This window comes from Crocodylus siamensis, chromosome 1 (assembly GCF_052110815.1).
Source record: "Crocodylus siamensis isolate JL-2025a chromosome 1, ASM5211081v1, whole genome shotgun sequence".
NCBI classification, from domain to species: domain Eukaryota; kingdom Metazoa; phylum Chordata; order Crocodylia; family Crocodylidae; genus Crocodylus; species Crocodylus siamensis.
In genome coordinates, this window is record NC_143395.1 from 147253603 (window position 1) to 147272303 (window position 18701).

At 41.6% G+C, this 18701-nt stretch overlaps 1 protein-coding gene across 3 annotated transcripts in view; it reads left to right on the plus strand.

The window, feature by feature from the left end:
- Nucleotides 1-18701, plus strand: part of SPAST (spastin) — a 63072-nt gene that overhangs the window by 14971 nt on the left and 29400 nt on the right. For 2 of the 3 annotated variants that reach the window (XM_090044984.1, XM_090044968.1), the window contains exon 4: nt 6629-6724. The exons of the other annotated variant lie outside the window; for it this stretch is intronic. In XM_090044984.1, the coding sequence (XP_089901110.1) occupies nt 6629-6724 (96 nt within the window). The remainder of the gene's footprint in view (nt 1-6628; nt 6725-18701) is intronic. 3 annotated transcript variants of the gene reach the window in all.

Sequence of the window (18701 nt, forward strand, 5' to 3'; positions counted from 1 at the left end):
TCCTTTTTAATGCCTGAATCAACTCTTAAATATTTTGCAGCTATAAATATCTCATGATAGAATAAATGAGCCTTCTTTATTGTTGGTTGACAGGCAGTTTAACCATCTACCTTTCTTTACTTCCATCTTAAACCATTTAGATTGCTTACAGAAGTGGAAAAAAGCAAAACAAGACAGCGCTTCAAGAAGAGGAAGCACGTTAGTTTGACCTGACTCCCCAGTGTCTCTATAGATTGGGCGCTTCAGCATGGCTTTTCAGTGCTTTTATCTAATAGCTGATTGAATCTAGTAACTCCCTTGTGAGAAAAAGATGCTTCCCAACTTTAATAGGAAAAGTGGTATCTACTTCAGATTTGTCTTCTGGGCATTTTTTTACTTCAGTTAAACTTATACATATGAAATGTACTAGAACAGAAATCCAAGAATTAGGGAATTTTAAGTAAAGGGATACCTGATTCATAGCTAAGTTTCTTTAGAGAAGTCAAACATAAGTGCTGTCTAAATGAGAATGAGAATATTGATTTGCCTGCCAGATGTAGTAAACAGTAGGGCTGTATGAAACTTTGGTTGCCAATTCAATTCGGAGGAGATTCGGCAGCCAAATCTCTGAATCCACATTGAATCAGGAGACCCTTTAATCTTGCTAAATCGAATTGGAAGCCTCTGAATTGGTTTGGAGAGATTCAACGATTCAACCATAGACACAACTTTGTATGATTCTTCTGCATGCTTCAAGGTACCAGGCGCAGCTTGTGAATGCTGAGATGGTGGGATGGATGGAGTGTCCCATGGGAGCAAAGTACTTCTGGTCCACTTCTGGGTCCTCCACCAAGCGTGCAGTAGACCTCCCCTGCACTCTCATGGGATGTTCTATCTGCTCCAGCATCTCGGCATTAATGAGCCGTGGCTGGTACCTTGAGGTATGTAGAAAAAATATATAAAGCTGTGTCTGTGGCTAAATCACTGATTCTCTGAATCAGAATCAAATCTTCAGATTCAGCTGAAATGAATTGGGAGAGTGATCCGAATCAGTGAATTGAATCACTGTCCCCCAAATCAGGCCGAATCCAAATCGAATACTGCCCGCTTTGCACACCCACCCTAGTAAATAGCCTCTAAAAGTTTGTCTTCAATGTTCACATCCACTGGAATACAGTAATATGGAAAAAAAGTATTAGACTTGCATTTTTTGGGTTAAATTTAAAGAAATTTTATCTCCATTCTCTTCCCCCCCATCCCTCCTCCCACCCCAAAGTAACAGAGTTAAAGTAGATTTTTTTTTTTTTTTCCAGTCAAGAATTTTGCCCCTCCTTTTATTTGTTGGTGAACATTTTTACATGAGAAGGGAACTTTTCCCTAGAGGGGAGAGGGAACAGAGGAGAACACAGGTCATCTAATTTCTTGTGAAATAGGCTTTTTTCCTTTTAACCCAAGATGAATTCAAGTCTCTAATATACTGGACACTGACAGGTCCAGTGTATTACATTTTTTTTTCATTTAAATGTTTTTGGGGGGCAGGATTTTACAGCCGTGTCCCCTTAAATACTGAACTTAGACTGTTTTATGTGCACTATGAACACACGATCACTGTGGTGGTGGAAACATGGGTGAATTGAAGTTGGGCCTCACTGTTGCAGAAAAAGATCTTTCCATTGATCTGGAACAATATTGGATAATTGTACTGTGGACTGACCTGCCTTACTGTGGGCTGACCTGGTTTACTGTGCCCTTGTCCTGAACCCTGAGCCAGTTCAGTCTATCTTAAGCTAAGCAGTGGTACCATTTTACCAGTTAACTAATAACTGATAGGGAGAACCATTACACCACACAAATGGACTCCAAGAAATATATACTTTGTATTTCCTTGCATGTCATCTTTTTTTATAGTGCTTACTAGTGCTAAACGAACAGTGGATTGTGTTGTCTAACGAATCGGTTAGTTTACCACTAATAAACAGCACTTTAATAGAAATAGGGGCATGTAAGGAAATATAAAGCCTACATTTTTGGTGTGCAGATTGGATAGCACATTACACAGACTTACGTGAAACAGCCCCATTTTCAAGTTTTGTGCATCTGCTCCTGTGCTGTGGTAAGTAGGTGCTAAATGGTGGTAACTTAGAAGTTTCACTTGGAAGATGCTTTTACTTGCTGTGGGACTGCAGTAACTGTGTTTTGCCTCTGTTGAGTAGCTGATGCATAGTGAATTTCCTCTCTCCTTAACTTGGCATAATTTGTTCATCTTGGCAAGCTTTCTTCTCTTCTTTTCTGCTCTCCTAGGGTTACGGCACAGTGGTGGCAGATTTTCAGTTTCTTTCAAATTTGTTTCCAAAGTCAGTGTGCGAGTATCTTACAGAGGAGATATTTTGATAAATCCTTTAGTTCTGGGATTTCTGAGAAATCCAGTGTGTTGGGAGAACTGTCAGTTGAACAAGATTTAATACTGAGACATTTAGCAAGGACATGCGTCTTATTTTTGATACGTATGATACGTACTCGGCACATCATTAAGAGCGGCTATCCAAGTTGAATAATACCTGCTGTCCTTATAAATTTACTTCTTTTCCAGTTTGACATGCTTAGTACATTTTTATGCCAACAAAGGTTTAAAAGTTTTTAGCATCCCAATTTGTTGTGTGCTATATTCAAGGAACAATAAAAGCTTCTAAGAGTTTGGTCAAGACTGGCAAAAATGTTCAGCTAACTATATAAGCATATACATTTCACAAAGTTACTAGTTCACTAAAAGTTAATAAACATAAATGTACAGCATAGATGCAAATTTGATTCTTTTATAAGTTAGGCCAAGTGGAGTGCTCCTTTTTTGGCTTCAGAATCAAGTGATTCATTGAAGTGTTGTCCCAGAGTTTAAATAGGCCTCCAGTATTTTGACTGGACTTTGAACATTCAGCTCAATTTCCTGTGTTTCCTTTACCAGGTAGAATGTTTTGTGTAAGGAGAAGTATTTTCACCTTCAGCCATGCTGTAAAACTACTTTTACAAAATGTCTTGCCTCAGTTACCAAAATATCATCAGTTAATATTCCGTCTCTGTCCACAACATTGGTACTTGAGCACTGTAAAGCTTAAAGTTACTGAATGGCATTTTAAACTTTGGGCTTGGATTAGAATGCACTAATCTGACATGGATAACATAATATTCATACTTAATTCTTGCTTTTACTATACATTCACTCCGGATAAAAACATGAACAACAGCTTTGTCTTTAAAAGAGGAAACACCAACCTGGGAGTTGGTATGGAGGTTCTTCCAGGGGATATGGCCCTATTGAAGAAAGTTTAGGGATCGGCAGGGAGAGACTTTTATTTTAGAGAGTCTTGTGCAAGGATACAGGAAGAGAAGGAGAAGGATTTTTAACTATTGCATCAGATGTTGGCCCTAATGAAAATGGCTGAGGGTTTGTTTTTTTTGTTGTTTTTGTTTGTTTTTTTGCAAGAAATGGCCTGTGTTCTGCTATAGGTACATGAATTAAAATCTTAACTATTTGTGTGTATTGCTGTATTTACTCGAATACAAGACCTGTTTTTTTCCCCCCCAATCAGTATGGGATGGGGGAGCCACTCATCTTACATTCACATACAAGGAAACCACATTAAATACATTGACTGTCATTAATGCTCCCAAAAGCAGCATATGATCAGCAATGGAAATCAACTATTAACTTGATTAAATGCAGCCAGCACTGGGTGTCATTATAACATTCATGGCCCATATTGGGCAAGTGTGTGTGTGTGTGTGTGTATTAGCCATAACAATTGCATAAAGGACCGCCTCTATCTCCTCATCTCTCCTCCAGCTATCATCCCTTCCAGCTCCCCTTCCTGATTCCCCAGTCCTTTCCCTCATCACTTTAATTGTTGTTGTTGTTGTGGTTGTCTCTGTCATTGTGGTTGTTTTCACTCTTGCTGGTTGTCCCACCTCTGAACAGTCTGTGCTAGTCTTTCTTTTCGACATGATCTCTGCCATCTCCCTGATGTCTTCTAGCAATTTCCTGTAGTATCCCTGCATCTCTGTGTCCCATTTTGACACAGCCCGCAACTGAGAGGCTTGTGTGCCTGTACATGAGCAGGTTCCTGGTCTTATGTATGCGTTTCTGAAGCAGGAGTTGAACCGGTCCAAGTGGGCTGTTGAGGTCCCCTGTTACTTGGTCACGTGACTGAACAGTACTGTCTGTTTAGGGTCTTGACCCCGGTCATGACCACAAGGAGTAACGTTTATTCATCACACCCCCTTAGTTTATGGGTAGCACCAGGGGAGATGGTTGATTGTTTGCACCTTCCACTGTCATGGTTGCCTGGGGCAGTTTGGGCCTTTTGGGTAGGCAACAAATATAGGTTAGCACAGCCTATCTGACTCAGATATACGACAGTGCTTGTTGAATGCAGCCCCCTTTAGCATCTACTCCTTTTTCATGTCATGGTGAGCAACCACATTGCAGAAATATCAACTTCTTCTCCACTCCCAGAATTGAGCTGCACCTTTGTTTCCCGTTTCCAAGGGTTGCTGTTTTTTACTAGCTTTAAATACCTGGCAAGCATCACAAAACTGCCTCAAACAGTTCACCCAGAATCCATTGGTCAGGCCCTCTCCCAGCTTGTCATATGTTTAGTGTGGCTCCACCTTCTATGAAGTGAAGCCAGACCAGGTTGCCCTGTGCCTCATCTGCATATCAATATTTGGAGGATCTTGGGACTCATGACTAGAACTGGGTGTTCTTGTCATGATTTTGCAAGGCACATGGCTGGATCCTTTGTGCTGAGTGTCTAGAGTACAAACGCATACTGAGTAGTGCTGAGCTGTGGGGTCACCGTGGCTTGAAATGCTGTTGACTCTCTGGGGCCCAGCCTAATGAACTTTATTATATGATAATTTGTGAACCCTTTGGCTTTGGATTAGTATTATGCATAGTTTGTGCTGTACATAAGCAGGTGCCAAAGTGTTAGTTAAAATGTGTTGGAGTGCCTATGTTAAAACTTGCAGCAGTTTCAAGAAGTGAACTAAATCTATGGGTACTACATGCAAATTTATTTCAAGGTCAGTGTTTTCAAATTTACTTCTCAATTCCATGTGTTCAGGAAGAGCAGGGTCTGACAGTAAGGGGGAGAGAGGAAGGGGCTGCAAGAGAAAGAAGCTGTTGAGGGGCAAAGGGGCTACTTGACTCCCAGATTTATTTTCTCTGCTATGGCAGTGGGAGGGGGACAAATTTAAGACAGATCTCCAGAATAATTAGGCTCTATACCTGGAAAAAAATATATCAGATTTACAAATTTTCTCTACATAGAATTTAATTATTGGGGGCGGGTCATCTTATAATCGGAGTCATCTTTGATTTGAGTAAATATGGCATATATCAATGCACTCATGTTGGTAAATTATGAAGGGCACCTATCAGTTGCCCTTATTTTTCTTTCTTTTTATTGTTGTTGTTGAAGACATCTATATCCATAATATACAAAGTTGTCTAACACAGTGCTTTGTGGCAAAATAGATGTAATAAGCCCTTAAAAGGAGCTGAAGGTAGGGGGCTGGAATACTTGGGAACAGTAATGAGAATAGTTTGGTACTAAACAAGTTAAAAAAAAAAAAGACTAGTGCCAGCATCTTTTTAGCAGATTGTAACTGGCAATGCTTTAAGAGGTTTTAAAGAGAGGAAAATAAGGCAGTGGCTTTCGGCTATATTCTGTGCATAAAATATGGAATCAGGTTCTGGGTTTTGTTACTGTGCCCATTACTGTAGAAATTTAGCATGAAGGCACCTGTTGAGGAACCTAATATATGTAGATGATAAAGGTTAGCATTAGCAGAACAGGACTTTGGAAGGTGAGTGTATCTATTTAAAGTAGAAAGGCTGAGAGAGATGAACTTCTAAAGGCCCAGTACTATGAATGGACTAGATGCTATGAACAGACTTACTTTGTGTCACGACTCTATGAGAGAGTCCCTTTAAATTATTTATTCAATCGTAAACTATTTTCATGAAATTTGCTTTCAATATTACTGAAATTAGTTTTAACTTATTCAGAAATAAGGGTATTTTATAGAACTTCAAAATTGTACATGGTGGCCTAGGGAGTAAGACCTAACTAGACTTTTATTCAGATACGACATCTAGAAAGTCATCCAATATCTTGAATATCAAACTTGACAAGTAAAACTTCTTTGTAGCAGAGGAGTTAACTGAAAACTGTGGACTAGGTTTTGTTTTTCATTTGCTTCCCCCTTGACCTTCAAATAAAGCGTATCATATATGGAAAAAGGAGCTACTCCTTGAAGCTGGTCAATGGGAGCCATTAATTAAGAACTTTGAGCACTGGGTTTATTGTACAAAGCCTATGCATTAACTTGGAGATGAAAAAGAGGGGGAAATCCTGATGCTTTGATTCTGGATTATTTTAGCTACTGACGGCTGGTTTATAGCTATATTCATAGATGTATACAACGTACAGTTTCAAAAACAATTAGAATAGACAGCAATACTCCTTTTACTAAGGAGGCTGAAGCTAAATTTGACTTTTCTGTGTGATTAGAGTACATAAAGTTCATTGGTTCATTTTTGTTTTTATTTGTTTATTTTTTCCTTTTTCCCTTCCCTCTGTTTGTTGCATAGAGAAGCTGCAGGCAGTTTTGCAAATTTCCAAGCCGCAAATGGAGGTCTATAATGACAGTACTAACCTGGCATGCCGCAATGGACATCTCCAGTCAGGTGGGTTTGGTTTCACCAGCACCTAATTAACCAGGGGATGTCTATCAGTTTCTGGTATATTGTAAGGAAATTATGGAATGCTGAGTGTCCTGGCCCCATGCTCACTTTGAAAAATCTATGTGCTCATTTCTATTCTAAAGGTTTTATATAAATACTGTCAATTCTTACGAAGGTATTTGTTAATACTATTTGTTATGTTAGAGTACTTGACTCTCTTCTGGCCCTGAATAAGGTTTTTAAATGCCAGAATCCAAAAGATATATATCATAGTCACAATTGTGAAAGCACCTTTCCTATTACATATTTTAAAGGCAATATTATGGTCGTGTGTTATAGTTCAAGTATCAGGAAATGCCAAATATGAAACCTACTAACAAACTGTTACTTTTATAGTGATGGCCTATATAGGATTTTTTTAAAGCTTATAATGCCAGTGAACGTTAATACTGTAATACTATATCAGTGCTATATTAGTTTGGTAAGATTAAATATAATTTTTCTATATATAACTACCATTGCTTGTAATTTGGTCTTCAGTCTAACAAGTATAGAATTAATTTTCTCCAAAGATATGCCAGGAATACTGAAAGTATCAGGAGACACTTTTATTTCTAATTTGCCTGCATGTATGGAGCAGAAACTTTCCTGAGACTCATAAGCTATCCTAAGAATTGAAGGATATTTTTAAAACTAAAAGTATGGTATAGTCAAAACTGCGAACACAATTTACTAATTCAGTTTGTGCAGATAATAGTGATAATAAATAAGAGGTTAAAGTGCAACATAATTGGCAGAAAACCCTAAAGCAATAGCAAAACAGTTTGCCAGTTAAAGTGACTCAGTTTGAAACTTACTTAAAAGTATTAACTAATTTATTTATGTCCATCTTTATGGTTCTATAGTTACTGCTTTGTTGTCTCTCTGGCATGCAAGTTACACAAGTGGAGAAGTGGAAAAGTTCTATGAAAAAATTAGACTATAAAATTAAGAAAACCCTCTTATGTGACTTTACAATTATACTTTTTGTTTCTTGCATTTGATTTTTAAGTCTGATTTATTTTAACATGACAGTTAAGTGTCTACCTAAGAAACTCTGCTTAAGCAGTCATGCTGTGAAAAGTTCAAATACAACCTTTGGTTGCTGGTCTTCATTTGTTTAGCCCATAAATGGAATATGCTGCTCTGTTGGTCATCGTTCTGCCCAAAGCTGCTTAGGGATTGCTTTGTCTTTCATGTGCTAACCTTCTTAATTCTGCTCAATTTTCTCCACCCCTTCTGTGTCCTAGAAAAAAGTGGTTTTATATTTCTTACCAGAATTGAAGACTGCATGCAGATAATTGTAGCATTTATTTGCTGCACTTCAGATGTTCCCACTTATAAGTTCTATTCTGTCCTTCATGGCAAGAATCAAATCAGGAGAAGGATTCTGCTTCATCTGTAATAGAATGATTTTTTTCTCTCGTCACAGACAACTCCAAAATAGAAGCTCTGAGCAACAACAAAATGGCACTGATTTCCATAACGGATTTAAAACCTTGCAAATAGCATCAGTTCTATGCTTCGTTCAGGATGCAATTTTATATTCTAATAAGTGTCCAGTTTCGTCAGTCTGCCCTAACACATGAAATAATCTCTTTAATTTTTGCAACTGTATTTTGGATACTTTACAGAACTCTTATAGTAAAAGTGCCTTACAGCCTTCAATGTATTGATCTTTACAAGAGCCATGTATGGGTGGGAAGTACTATAACTCTGTTTTAAAGGTGGGGAGCTGAGGAGACGGTGATGAGCCCTTGATGACATGAGAAATCTGTGGTAGAGCAGGACTTGTCATGCTGTGAATCAAAATGTTATATTCCCCCCCCTGTATCTAAGACTGGTGGAGAGAAGTTTGGTTACTGATTTAGATTTGAGAAACGATGTCTCTGAACTTAGTAACTGTAGAGGAGAAGGTGCTAGCTGGCCATATTTTAGAATGTTTAGTGAAAAGGATTCCATATGAATTCAGATTTTTAGGAATTTCATTACAAAAGACTCTGAAATTAGTAAAGGATTGCTGGACTAATTTCTCTTTTCTCCAAGTATATGGGCCATTACCTGAACATCATTTGCTACCTATAAGCTGCTGCCAGATGTGAAAAAAAACAACCCCCCCACACGCACACTTTTTACTGCAGCATCTGTATAGATTGAGTGCTTCAGCAGGGCTTTTTGGGTGCTTTTATCTAAAGCTGATTCAAATGACTATTAGATAAAAGCACCAAAAAAGCCCCACTAAAGCCTCTAGTCTATACAGATGTTAGGTGAGCTGGGTCCAGCTAACACAGTGCCTCTTCTGTGCATGTGTTGAGCCTCAGCATGGGTGTGGAGTTTTAAAGTAAATCACTGTTTTGGAGCGGGGAGAGGGTTATGTCTGTAAATAGCCATAGAAGCATTCCTGGGAACTATAGACCAGTGCATCTCCCTTCCATCCCTGGCAAATTTGAATCTATAATGAATAAGATCAGCAATTAGATGGATAAATATAATATGCTAGGGAAGAGTTAGCATGGTTTTTGTAAAGGGAAACCCTGGCTCCCCAGTCTCTTTCAGCTCTTTTATGGGTGTTACCAAGCATGTGGAGGACGGTGATCCAGTTGACATAAATATATTTGGATTTTTAAAAAGCTGTGTAGGCAAGATCCCTCCCCAAATGCTTTTTGAAAAAATGGGTTGCTACAGGATTGGATGGAAAGTTCTTTCATAGTTTGGGACCTAATTAAAAGCAAAGGGTAGGGTGGAATGGTCATTTTTCAGGATTCAGGGAGGTCAAAAATAGGGTCCCTCAGGGATCTGTGGTGGGCCTGGTTTTATTTTATTTTTGTCATCAATGACCTGGAAATAGGGGTGTACACTAAAATCTCCAAGTTTGCAGATGATAGGGTTAGTTTTATTCCAGGCTGATGGAATGCAGCGAAAGAAAGATCTCACAAAACTACTGAATAGGGAAAAAAGCGGCAGATAAATTCAGTGTTGACAAGTGTAAGGTAACTCACACGGGGAAAAATATCTTTGATTACATGCACACAATGTTGGGTTCTGAACTAGCTGTTATGACTCGGGAAGGAGACCTTGAAGTCATTGTAGACAGTTTTCTAAAAACATTAGCTCAACATGCAACAGCCAGAAGCCAATAATGTTGGGCATCATTTAAGAGGGAATTGAAAACAGAACGGAAAATGTCATCGTGCTGCTATACATATCATGGTATATCCATATCTTGAATAGCATATGCAGGTCTGGTTTCTGCATCTCAAAAACTATGCTGTAGAATTAGAAAGGGTACAGAGAAGGACAGTCATGGTGATCACGCATTTGGAGCAGCTGCCATACCTGGAGAGGCTAAAAAGGCTAGGACTCTTCAGTTCGGAAAAGAAAACACTGGGGTGGGGGTATGATAGAGGTCTGTACAATCACAGAGAATGTGGACAAAGTGAATAGGAAACTGCTATTCACTAAATCCCAAAATACTAGAATTGGGGGACACTAGCTGAAATTAGCAGGAGACAGGTCTTAAACTAACAGGAAAAAGTACTTTTTTTAAGCAGTGCACAGTTAACTTGGAATTCATTATCATCAGATGTTGTAGAGGCGGATAGTGTAGCCATGTTCAGAAAGGGACTAAATTAATTTATGGATGATAGATCCATTCTTAACAATTAAACAAAACAATTGGGGGTGCATCCCCAAATCAATGGTCCCAATACAGGAAGGGTATGACTGGGGATTGATTACTCAAGATATGCCCTGTTGTTCATATGGTCCTTCTAAGGCATCCACTCCTTTCACTGTTGGAGATGGGTCAAACCTATCATGGCACTTCTGAAAAAGTGCTCACATGTTTAAGTCTATTTTAGGTCCCATCCTACTGGAACAAATTGGTGGGAGTTTGGAATGCATATGGCTTTGAAAACCTGGTCCAAAGTTTTCACCTGTGCAAGAAGAGGGAAGCCTTGTTGCTCTCCCCATCTCCAAACAAACAAGTACCCCCCCCCCCCGCTTAGAAAACAAGCTGTCACTGGAGGCTGTCATGAAAGATGGGTTTCCCAGGTATGCTTTAGGATACCTTCCTAAAGGTCATCGGAGCCTTTCACCACGATATTGCTCTTTGCCTTTGCTGGAAGGGATGCCAGTGGTGTCGAGATAGTGATATTGGGTAATATTTTTCAATACTTTGTTTGAAAGTGAGGTGGTGCCCTATCTTGACCTTCTAAAGGTTCAGTTCCCACACATTTATACTCTAGTTACTTAATTACCGTGCCATTGTTCTTCCTTCGTACATCCTCCTGTTGCAAGAAAAAAATTCTTCACAACTTTAGTAAGCTGCTTTTAAAAAATTGAAACAGATTAAATAGCTCAGATTATCTGGTTCTTATCATGCATCACATGTATGGTGGATCAGTGAGAAAACATTTTTTAAATATTGTTATATGTAATTGCCTTTTTCTTGGCTAGTCTTTGGCATTTTTTTAAGCATTAGTATCAGATTTTGGCTTTTTAGAAACCTGTTCCTAAGTTAAATGATTGTCTTTGCTGCCCCCCCAGTCACATACTTCTAAATAACTAGGGGAAAAACTGGGAAATGGCCCCTTTCCCCAGGCAGCGGTGCTGCTGGAGGCAATTGGGGAAGGCTGTAGTTCATTGGGGAAGGTGGAGCAGCATGGTGAACAGGCATTGCTGCTGCTACTTGCACACACCTGGCCCAGCTCCTCCTGGAGGTGGGGAGCAGGCTGAGCTGGGCTGGGTGTACTGCTCCTGCCTGGGGTAGGGATTGGCCAGGGTTGGAGGAGAGTACTGTGCTGTTCACATGGGCTGTTCTCAGTGGCGACTCTTGACCACAGCACCCTGGACAGTCACCTACCCCTAAGGCTTGCAGTGTGCAGCAGACAAGTTCACCCTGCCAAATTTTTTTCTGAGTGAGTGTCTTAACAGCTTAACAAAGAGAGGAGAATTTCATTTGAGTGAACTTGTGAACAGACGGTGCTCACAGCAGCACTCTCCCCCTGCTCTGCACTTGGGAGGAGTAGTGCCGAGTCCAGCCTTCCCCCCCACCACCTCCAGCTGCAACTCAGGAGGAGCTGGGTTTGGCACATATGGGCAGCAGTGCCTGCCCACCTGTCTGCCTGGTGCACCATGCTGCTCCACCTCCCTGCTGGACTGTGCCCCTGCCTGCCTGCTTCTGCCTCTGCCTGCAGCAGCCGATACCAGGACTTCTGTTTCAATTTTCCCTCCTGTGAGGGAGAAGTAGGCATGATCATATTGCTCTAGATGTCTGAGGTGAAGTGCAAGGCTACCTGCGGACAGACCTGCCTTCCACAGCTTCTCCCTCAAGTGCTCCCTGCATGCCTCACACAGGGAAGGCACCACTGTCCTGCTAAAGGTGGTGCGTGCGGGTACTTGGTACGCTGGAGCCACAAGAGTAAGCATCTCCCCAATACTGTGGGTGACCTTGCTCGCCTTCAGAATATGCTCCCAACTTTCTCTTCCTTTCCCACATTGGTCCAGGGTGGCCTGCTTTTGCTTCTTGGGGATGGGGGCTTTGGAGCGAGAGGGGGGCTGCTTTTTGTGCATGCTGCCACTTCTTTTTGGGCACTGCAAGAGGAAGGGGGTGCTGCCTACTGAGATGCAGCAGCATTTCCGTGGTGGTGAAGTGTTTCATGTCCTTGCTCTGGCTGATCTGCCTTTGGCAGTGCTGGCAGGTAGCATATCCAGGATCATCTGCCACCTCAAAATGATCCCAGTGATCCTACCTTATTCCCTCCCCCCCCTTCCCCCTCACCAGGCAGAGGCACAACAACAGGAAGCCATCTGCCCCCACAACCTCTTCCAAAGTGCCTTCCAGAGAAGGAGACCTGCCTCTAGGGGAACTTTGAGGGGTGTGGAGCACAAACTCAGATTCCCCCTTCCTTCCTGAGAATTTCCTTTGCTATGGCCATCAGCTCCTCTGCTTCCAGATCCAGCTCCTCCTCTGGCACTGGAAGGCTCATGCTGGGAACTGAAATTGGGGTGGAGAATGCCATGCTGCTGCTGGTTAGTAGTGGTGGTGCAGGTGCTGCTACCACCTCCTTGCTCCCACTAGCAGCAGAAGACTCATCACTGCCAGGAAAGAGGGGGAGTGTCTATGTTTGGGGCTGAGGGAACTTGCAGCTCTCCCTCTGCCTCCTATTCCTCTCCTGTCAGAAGACCTGGCACCTGCCTTTCCAGCACACTTCATGTTTGCTGTGCTGCAAAATGTATATGTGTGTAATATAAGTTGTGCTTTCCTGCACAGTGATTGCAGTGTCAAGGAAAACATGGATTTCTTTTTGTGGAGGGAAAGAATCAAGACAGATTAACAAGAACAAAAAAGAAGATTTTGAGAGAAGAATAAGTTGAAAGGAATGGATAGGGATAATGATAAGGATTGTAGGCAAGTGTAAGTAGGAAAGGATTGGATACAGCTTACAAGAAGAGAGACTAGTTAGCAAGCCAGAGCCTTTCAGACACTGATGCTCCAAGAGAGACTTGGCTCACAAAAGGCACAGATCACTTGAGACACAGCTTTATATGTTGTTTCTTTGTCCCTCCCCCAGAGCACTGTGATTGGAAGGGAACTCAGAGAAAGATCACAGTCATTGGCCAGCTACTTACATCAATATCAGAGCAATGTCCCCCTGCTCCCCCTCCCTCAGCCTTTTCTGTATATGAAAGATCACCCCATCCCCCCTTCCTCAGTTTCTTTTTTGCTGTAAGCCTTCAGAATCTGTCTGAATTGATTTGGAGGCTTCTGATTCGATTTGGACCTTTTAATGGGTCTCCTGATTCAATTTGCATTCGGAGATTTGGCTGCCAAATCGGCCCGAATTTCCTCCAAATCGAATCTGCTACCAAAGCTTTGCATGGCCCTAATAGCTATGTCAGCAACAGCCTTAAAATGTATGATAAATGAGTGTTTCCCAACCAGTGTGTCACGGCACAAAAGTGTGCTGTCAGAAATGAACAGGTATGCCACAGAATTTTGCCGTGGCAGTGACCTACAATGAGTTACAATAGGTATGAGGATGGAGAATGCCTTGACTGGTGTGCTGCAGAAAATTTTTATTAATGTAAGTGTGCCTTGGGCTGGAAAAACTTGGGAAACCCTGCAATTAGTAGATTTTAAAGAGAAGTACAAGGAATTCAGTTGCTTGAGTTTAAATGTAGGTAGCTGAAATACCTGAATGGATTTATTGAAAGAGAAATGAAAATAGACTTGGTTATTCTGCAAAAGCTATTCCGTGTGAACAAAGGATAAGTAATTATGTATGCTTTGGTAGACTTATGCTTGGTGTAGTAGTGTGTGTCAGATTCACAGATAAGCAGTTTAAATGCAAATTGAAATGACTTTGTTACCATTTTTGTAAGAGTACCTCACTAGAATTGTTACTCATCCTAGAGTTTAATTAACTCATTTTCTCAGTGTTGACAACTGTGTAAAAAAGAAAGCAGAAACAGTATTTGAGAGCTACTTCCTTAAACATAGAACTTTAAAAGGCACATGACAGAAACTGGTTGCTTGGTTTTTGAAAATAGTGATCTATTGTGCATGTGATTTTTTTTTTTAAACCAAATAACATTATTTTAAAGTGCATGTGGGAATAATTAGTTTTCCAAATTAATTATTTTATGTTTCATAGATTTTAGCATAGCCAGATTCCTGTAACAGTAAGAACAGTAATCCAGCTATATTCTTTTTTTCAGTGATATAAAAAAGTTCAGTCCATTTCTTCTAGTGGAGTCAGGTTCAAAATTCTTCATCGTAATTTAATCAACCGATTCTTTTGAAATCCTTTACACAATTTTGGCAACTTTCTTCCTTGGATGCATAAGAGTATAGGTAAGTGAATTGAGTAGAGACGTAAGATGTCAGATACATAAGCACAGACACGGTCTTAATACCCTGATGGGCAGTCTATCTGGCAGCTACAACCTCTCACTGAACACAAGAGAAGGCTGAGGGGGATCTAGTGGCTGTTTACAAACTAGTCTGAGGGGACCAGCAGGCATTGGGGGAGTCCTTGTTCCCCCAAACACTCCCAGGAGTGACAAGAAATAACGGTCACAAGCTGGCAGAGGGTAGATTCAGACTAGACATCAGGAGGTGCTACTTCACTGCCAGGGCAGCGAGGATCTGGAACCAACTTCCAAGAGAAGTGGTGCTGTCTCAGACCCTGGGGGTCTTTAAGAGGAAGCTAGATGAACACCTCGCTGGGGTCGTTTGACCCCAGTACTCTTTCCTGCCATGGCAGGGGGTCGGACTTGATGATCTGCTCAGGTCCCTTCCAACCCTACCAACTATGAAACTATTATGTATTGGCAAAGGAGGAAGTAGCAAGGTGAGGCTAGATTTCTACTTTAGCTCTTGGATTTCTCTTATGGCGAGGGTAGACGTATAGGAAAACTTCATTTCAGTAGGCTTTGTTAACTTAAACATGTTCTCTTATTCATGTGTTGACCAAGCTTTTGTAAACTTAGTCTACCAATTATTCCAAGGTTGGTTTGATGCAATTATACCACTATGATTAAGCCATTGATATTATTCTGTTTTAATCCTTACAGTGCGAAATACTAGATACTTTTGGGGGTTTTTTTCATTGCAGAATTTAAATGTGAAATAACATCTTGGTCAGAATACTTGTCTTGTGGCCATAAGCAGAACATCTTTTACTACCATATATAAACCAGTGCAGATTTTAGCAAAAGGCTATTGTTTTTACTGTCATTACATTTTTGTTAGTCACTGTAGCCTACATTTTCAGTTTTGAGGCCAACTGAAAAAAAACAATAAATAAGTGCACAGAGCCTTTTTGATCTGTGCTAATTTTAACACACAGTGGTGTATGGAATCGGAGTGGACATTTTGCTGGTGGGCTGTCCACATTCATGAACTTCACAGATAATTGCAGGTAGCCTGGCTTCAGTTTGGGATTTTAGTCTAATTTTTTATTAGTAAATCTCCATAATTCTTTATCAAGATGTGTCTAGATGCTAAGACTTCTTTAAATCAGATTGCATCCTGTTTCTGTTATGTTTTTGCAGATGTAGTATGTTTAGTTGTAGCGTGTTAGGTTTGATCACAGAGCAGAAACTAGTCTTACTGTAGCATAACATGGGTGAATTTTCGTTTTTAAAAGTTTTGAGTCTTCTGGGTACTTCATATGCAGAGCAAAATGTACTCGTGTTTACCTCTGTAAATACCTACGGTATGTCCTTCTCCAAAAGATATGTCACTATTGCTGATCCTGAACCCTCAGAAACCATGAGACTGGCTTAAAGTCATGGGAGCCAGAAATTGCCTTATATTGAGATCTGAGCCTTTTAGACAGCTCTCTGCTCCCAAATCTGTGTTTCAAACTGTAGCCCAGGGATTGGCAGCATTTTTGGGCAGAGTGCCAAAAACACCTGCAACCTCAACTTGTAAGATGTTAGTGTGCCAGGGCTGGGCAGCAGGTGCCTGATCCTTGTTGGAGCAGTGCAGCCCTGGCCCCTTTCCTGTAATCTGCCCCACGATGCATGTCCCAAGCAAATTGCTTTTGAGTGCCACACACTGGCACCTGTGCTAGGGTTACCTACCCCTGCTGTAGCCTTATTCGCACTTTTGCAGAAAGGCAACCCATTTTAAGCTTGTATTTCAAACTGTTTGATCAGATATTTCAGTGACTCATTTCCTCAGTGGAAACTAGTGTTGGGAACTCTGCTTATATGCTGTAATGAAACTGTGAAATAACTAGACAGAATTTTTTTAGCACCTTTTGAAGCCTTTTACATGTGGAAGTTAAAATATAGAAAACATGACCTCCATGGACCACTCTAGAGAATTAGAGTGAACCATAGTCGTACTTAAGATTAAACTACCTTTTACCCTGGTCTTCATTTATAATATGTTTCAGTTTCAAAATGAGCTTTAGAATCTTCTTCCCTCTCCCCATCCTCCTTTGGGAAGTTTGGTCATTGATCATGGGGTCTGAATGAAGAAATTGCTGGACAATATTTTTTATCTTTTTAAAAAGCCATTGGGTAACTTCACAAACTTCTTCCAGGTGATTTTATTTTTGTTCCTTTAGCTAGACTCTGCCTCTCCCTCTCCTCTTAAATTACTAGATCTGACTCTCAGAATATTCTGCAACAAATGTGCAGTTTGCTGATTTTTAATATAATGCACAGCCAAGAGTAGGCACTCCTTAGGATGTGGTGTACTTAAACTCTAATCTGTGCCTAAAAGGTGTGTGAATCTCATAAACAAAAGAGTTTTGACTTGTAAAATATTTACAATGCCAGCACGTCCTTCCTAGTTATAAGCACCCACAGCCACTTATTACGACCCGTGCAAATAATTATGATGCCATAGGGATAATGGAGACCTGGTGGGACTCCACCCATGATTGGACCAGGGGTATAGATGGCTGTACCCTGTACAGGAGGGATTGAGTAGATAAAAGGGGCGGGGGTGTAGTGGTCTATGTTAAGGAAAGCAACACGTCCGTGCAAGCTGATGTTGGTGACCAGGGTGGACGACTGGACACCCTCTGGGTTAAAATCCGTGGGGAACACTGCACAGGAGACACAACGGTGGATGTCTACTACAGACCTCCCACCCAAAGTCAAGAGCTTGACCAGGGGTTTGCCTGGGAACTGGTTGAGGCCTCATTTTCCAGGATCATGGTTGTCATGGGTGACTTCAATTACCCGGACATCTCGTGGGAGGATCACTTAGCAAAATCCGAGCAGTCACAAAGCTTCCTTTCGTGTGTGAATGACCTCTACCCAACTCAAGAAGTCTACAGGCCAACGAGAGGTAAAGCGCTGTTCGACCTGGTACTGGCTACTGGGGATGACCTAATCGGTGACCTAGTGATCAATGGGAAGCTGAGGACAGTGACCATGAGCTGATCACCTTCACCATCCACCGTAAAGCTGGCAAGTCAGTCAGCAACACAGAAGTCCTTGACTTCTGGACAGCTGACTTTGACAAGCTCAGGAGGCTTGTCAGTCAGGCCCTAAGGGACCATGACCCCAGGGAGAGGGGAGTTCAAGAAGAGTGGTTGCTCCTCAAGGGAGCGATCCTTAATGCACAAGCTAAGTCTAGTCCATCTCAGAGGAAAGGCAGCAGGAGGGCACAGCAGCCTCCCTGGCTCTCCAGGGATCCAGCAGACCTCCTGAGGCTAAAAAGAAAGGCCTACAAAGGATGGAGGATGGGATTCACCTCCAAGGAGGAATATTCTGCATTGGTCCAGTCCTGCAGGGAGCGAACCAGGAAAGCCAAGGCTGCAACTGAACTCCAACTAGCTTTGAGCATCAAGGACAATAAAAAGCCCTTTTTCAGACGTGGGGAGCCGGAGGAAAAGCAAGGGCAACAGCTGAACCAGATGGGTCAACTGACAACAGACACCCAGGAAAAAGCCAGCCTACTAAATGGGTACTTTGCATCGGTTTTTCGCCAGTCCCATGGGACGCCCATGCCCACTATAGGACAGGGAGGCCCAGGTGTGGGAGATCCCCTGCCCTCCATCAATGCTGACCTCATGAAGGAACACCTTGATAGGCTGGATACCTTCAAGTCAGCTGGCCTTGACAATCTACACCCCAGGGTACTCAAGGAGCTGGCAAGCATCATAGCCCAGCCTCTGGCATGGATCTTTGAGAACTCCTGGCGCTCTGGTGTAGTGCCCGAAGACTGGAAGAAGGCCAGTGTGGTGCCTATTTTCAAGAAAGGGTGGAAAGTGGATCTGTCAAACTATAGGCCGATCAGCCTGACTTCTGTCCGGGGGAAGATCTTTGAAAAGTTTATTAAAGAGGCCATCCTTAATGGACTGGCGGACACCAACATCCTGAGGGATAGCCAGCACAGGTTGTTGAGGGTAGGTTTTGCTTGACCAATCTCATTACCCTTTACGACCAGGTGACCTATCACCTGGACAAG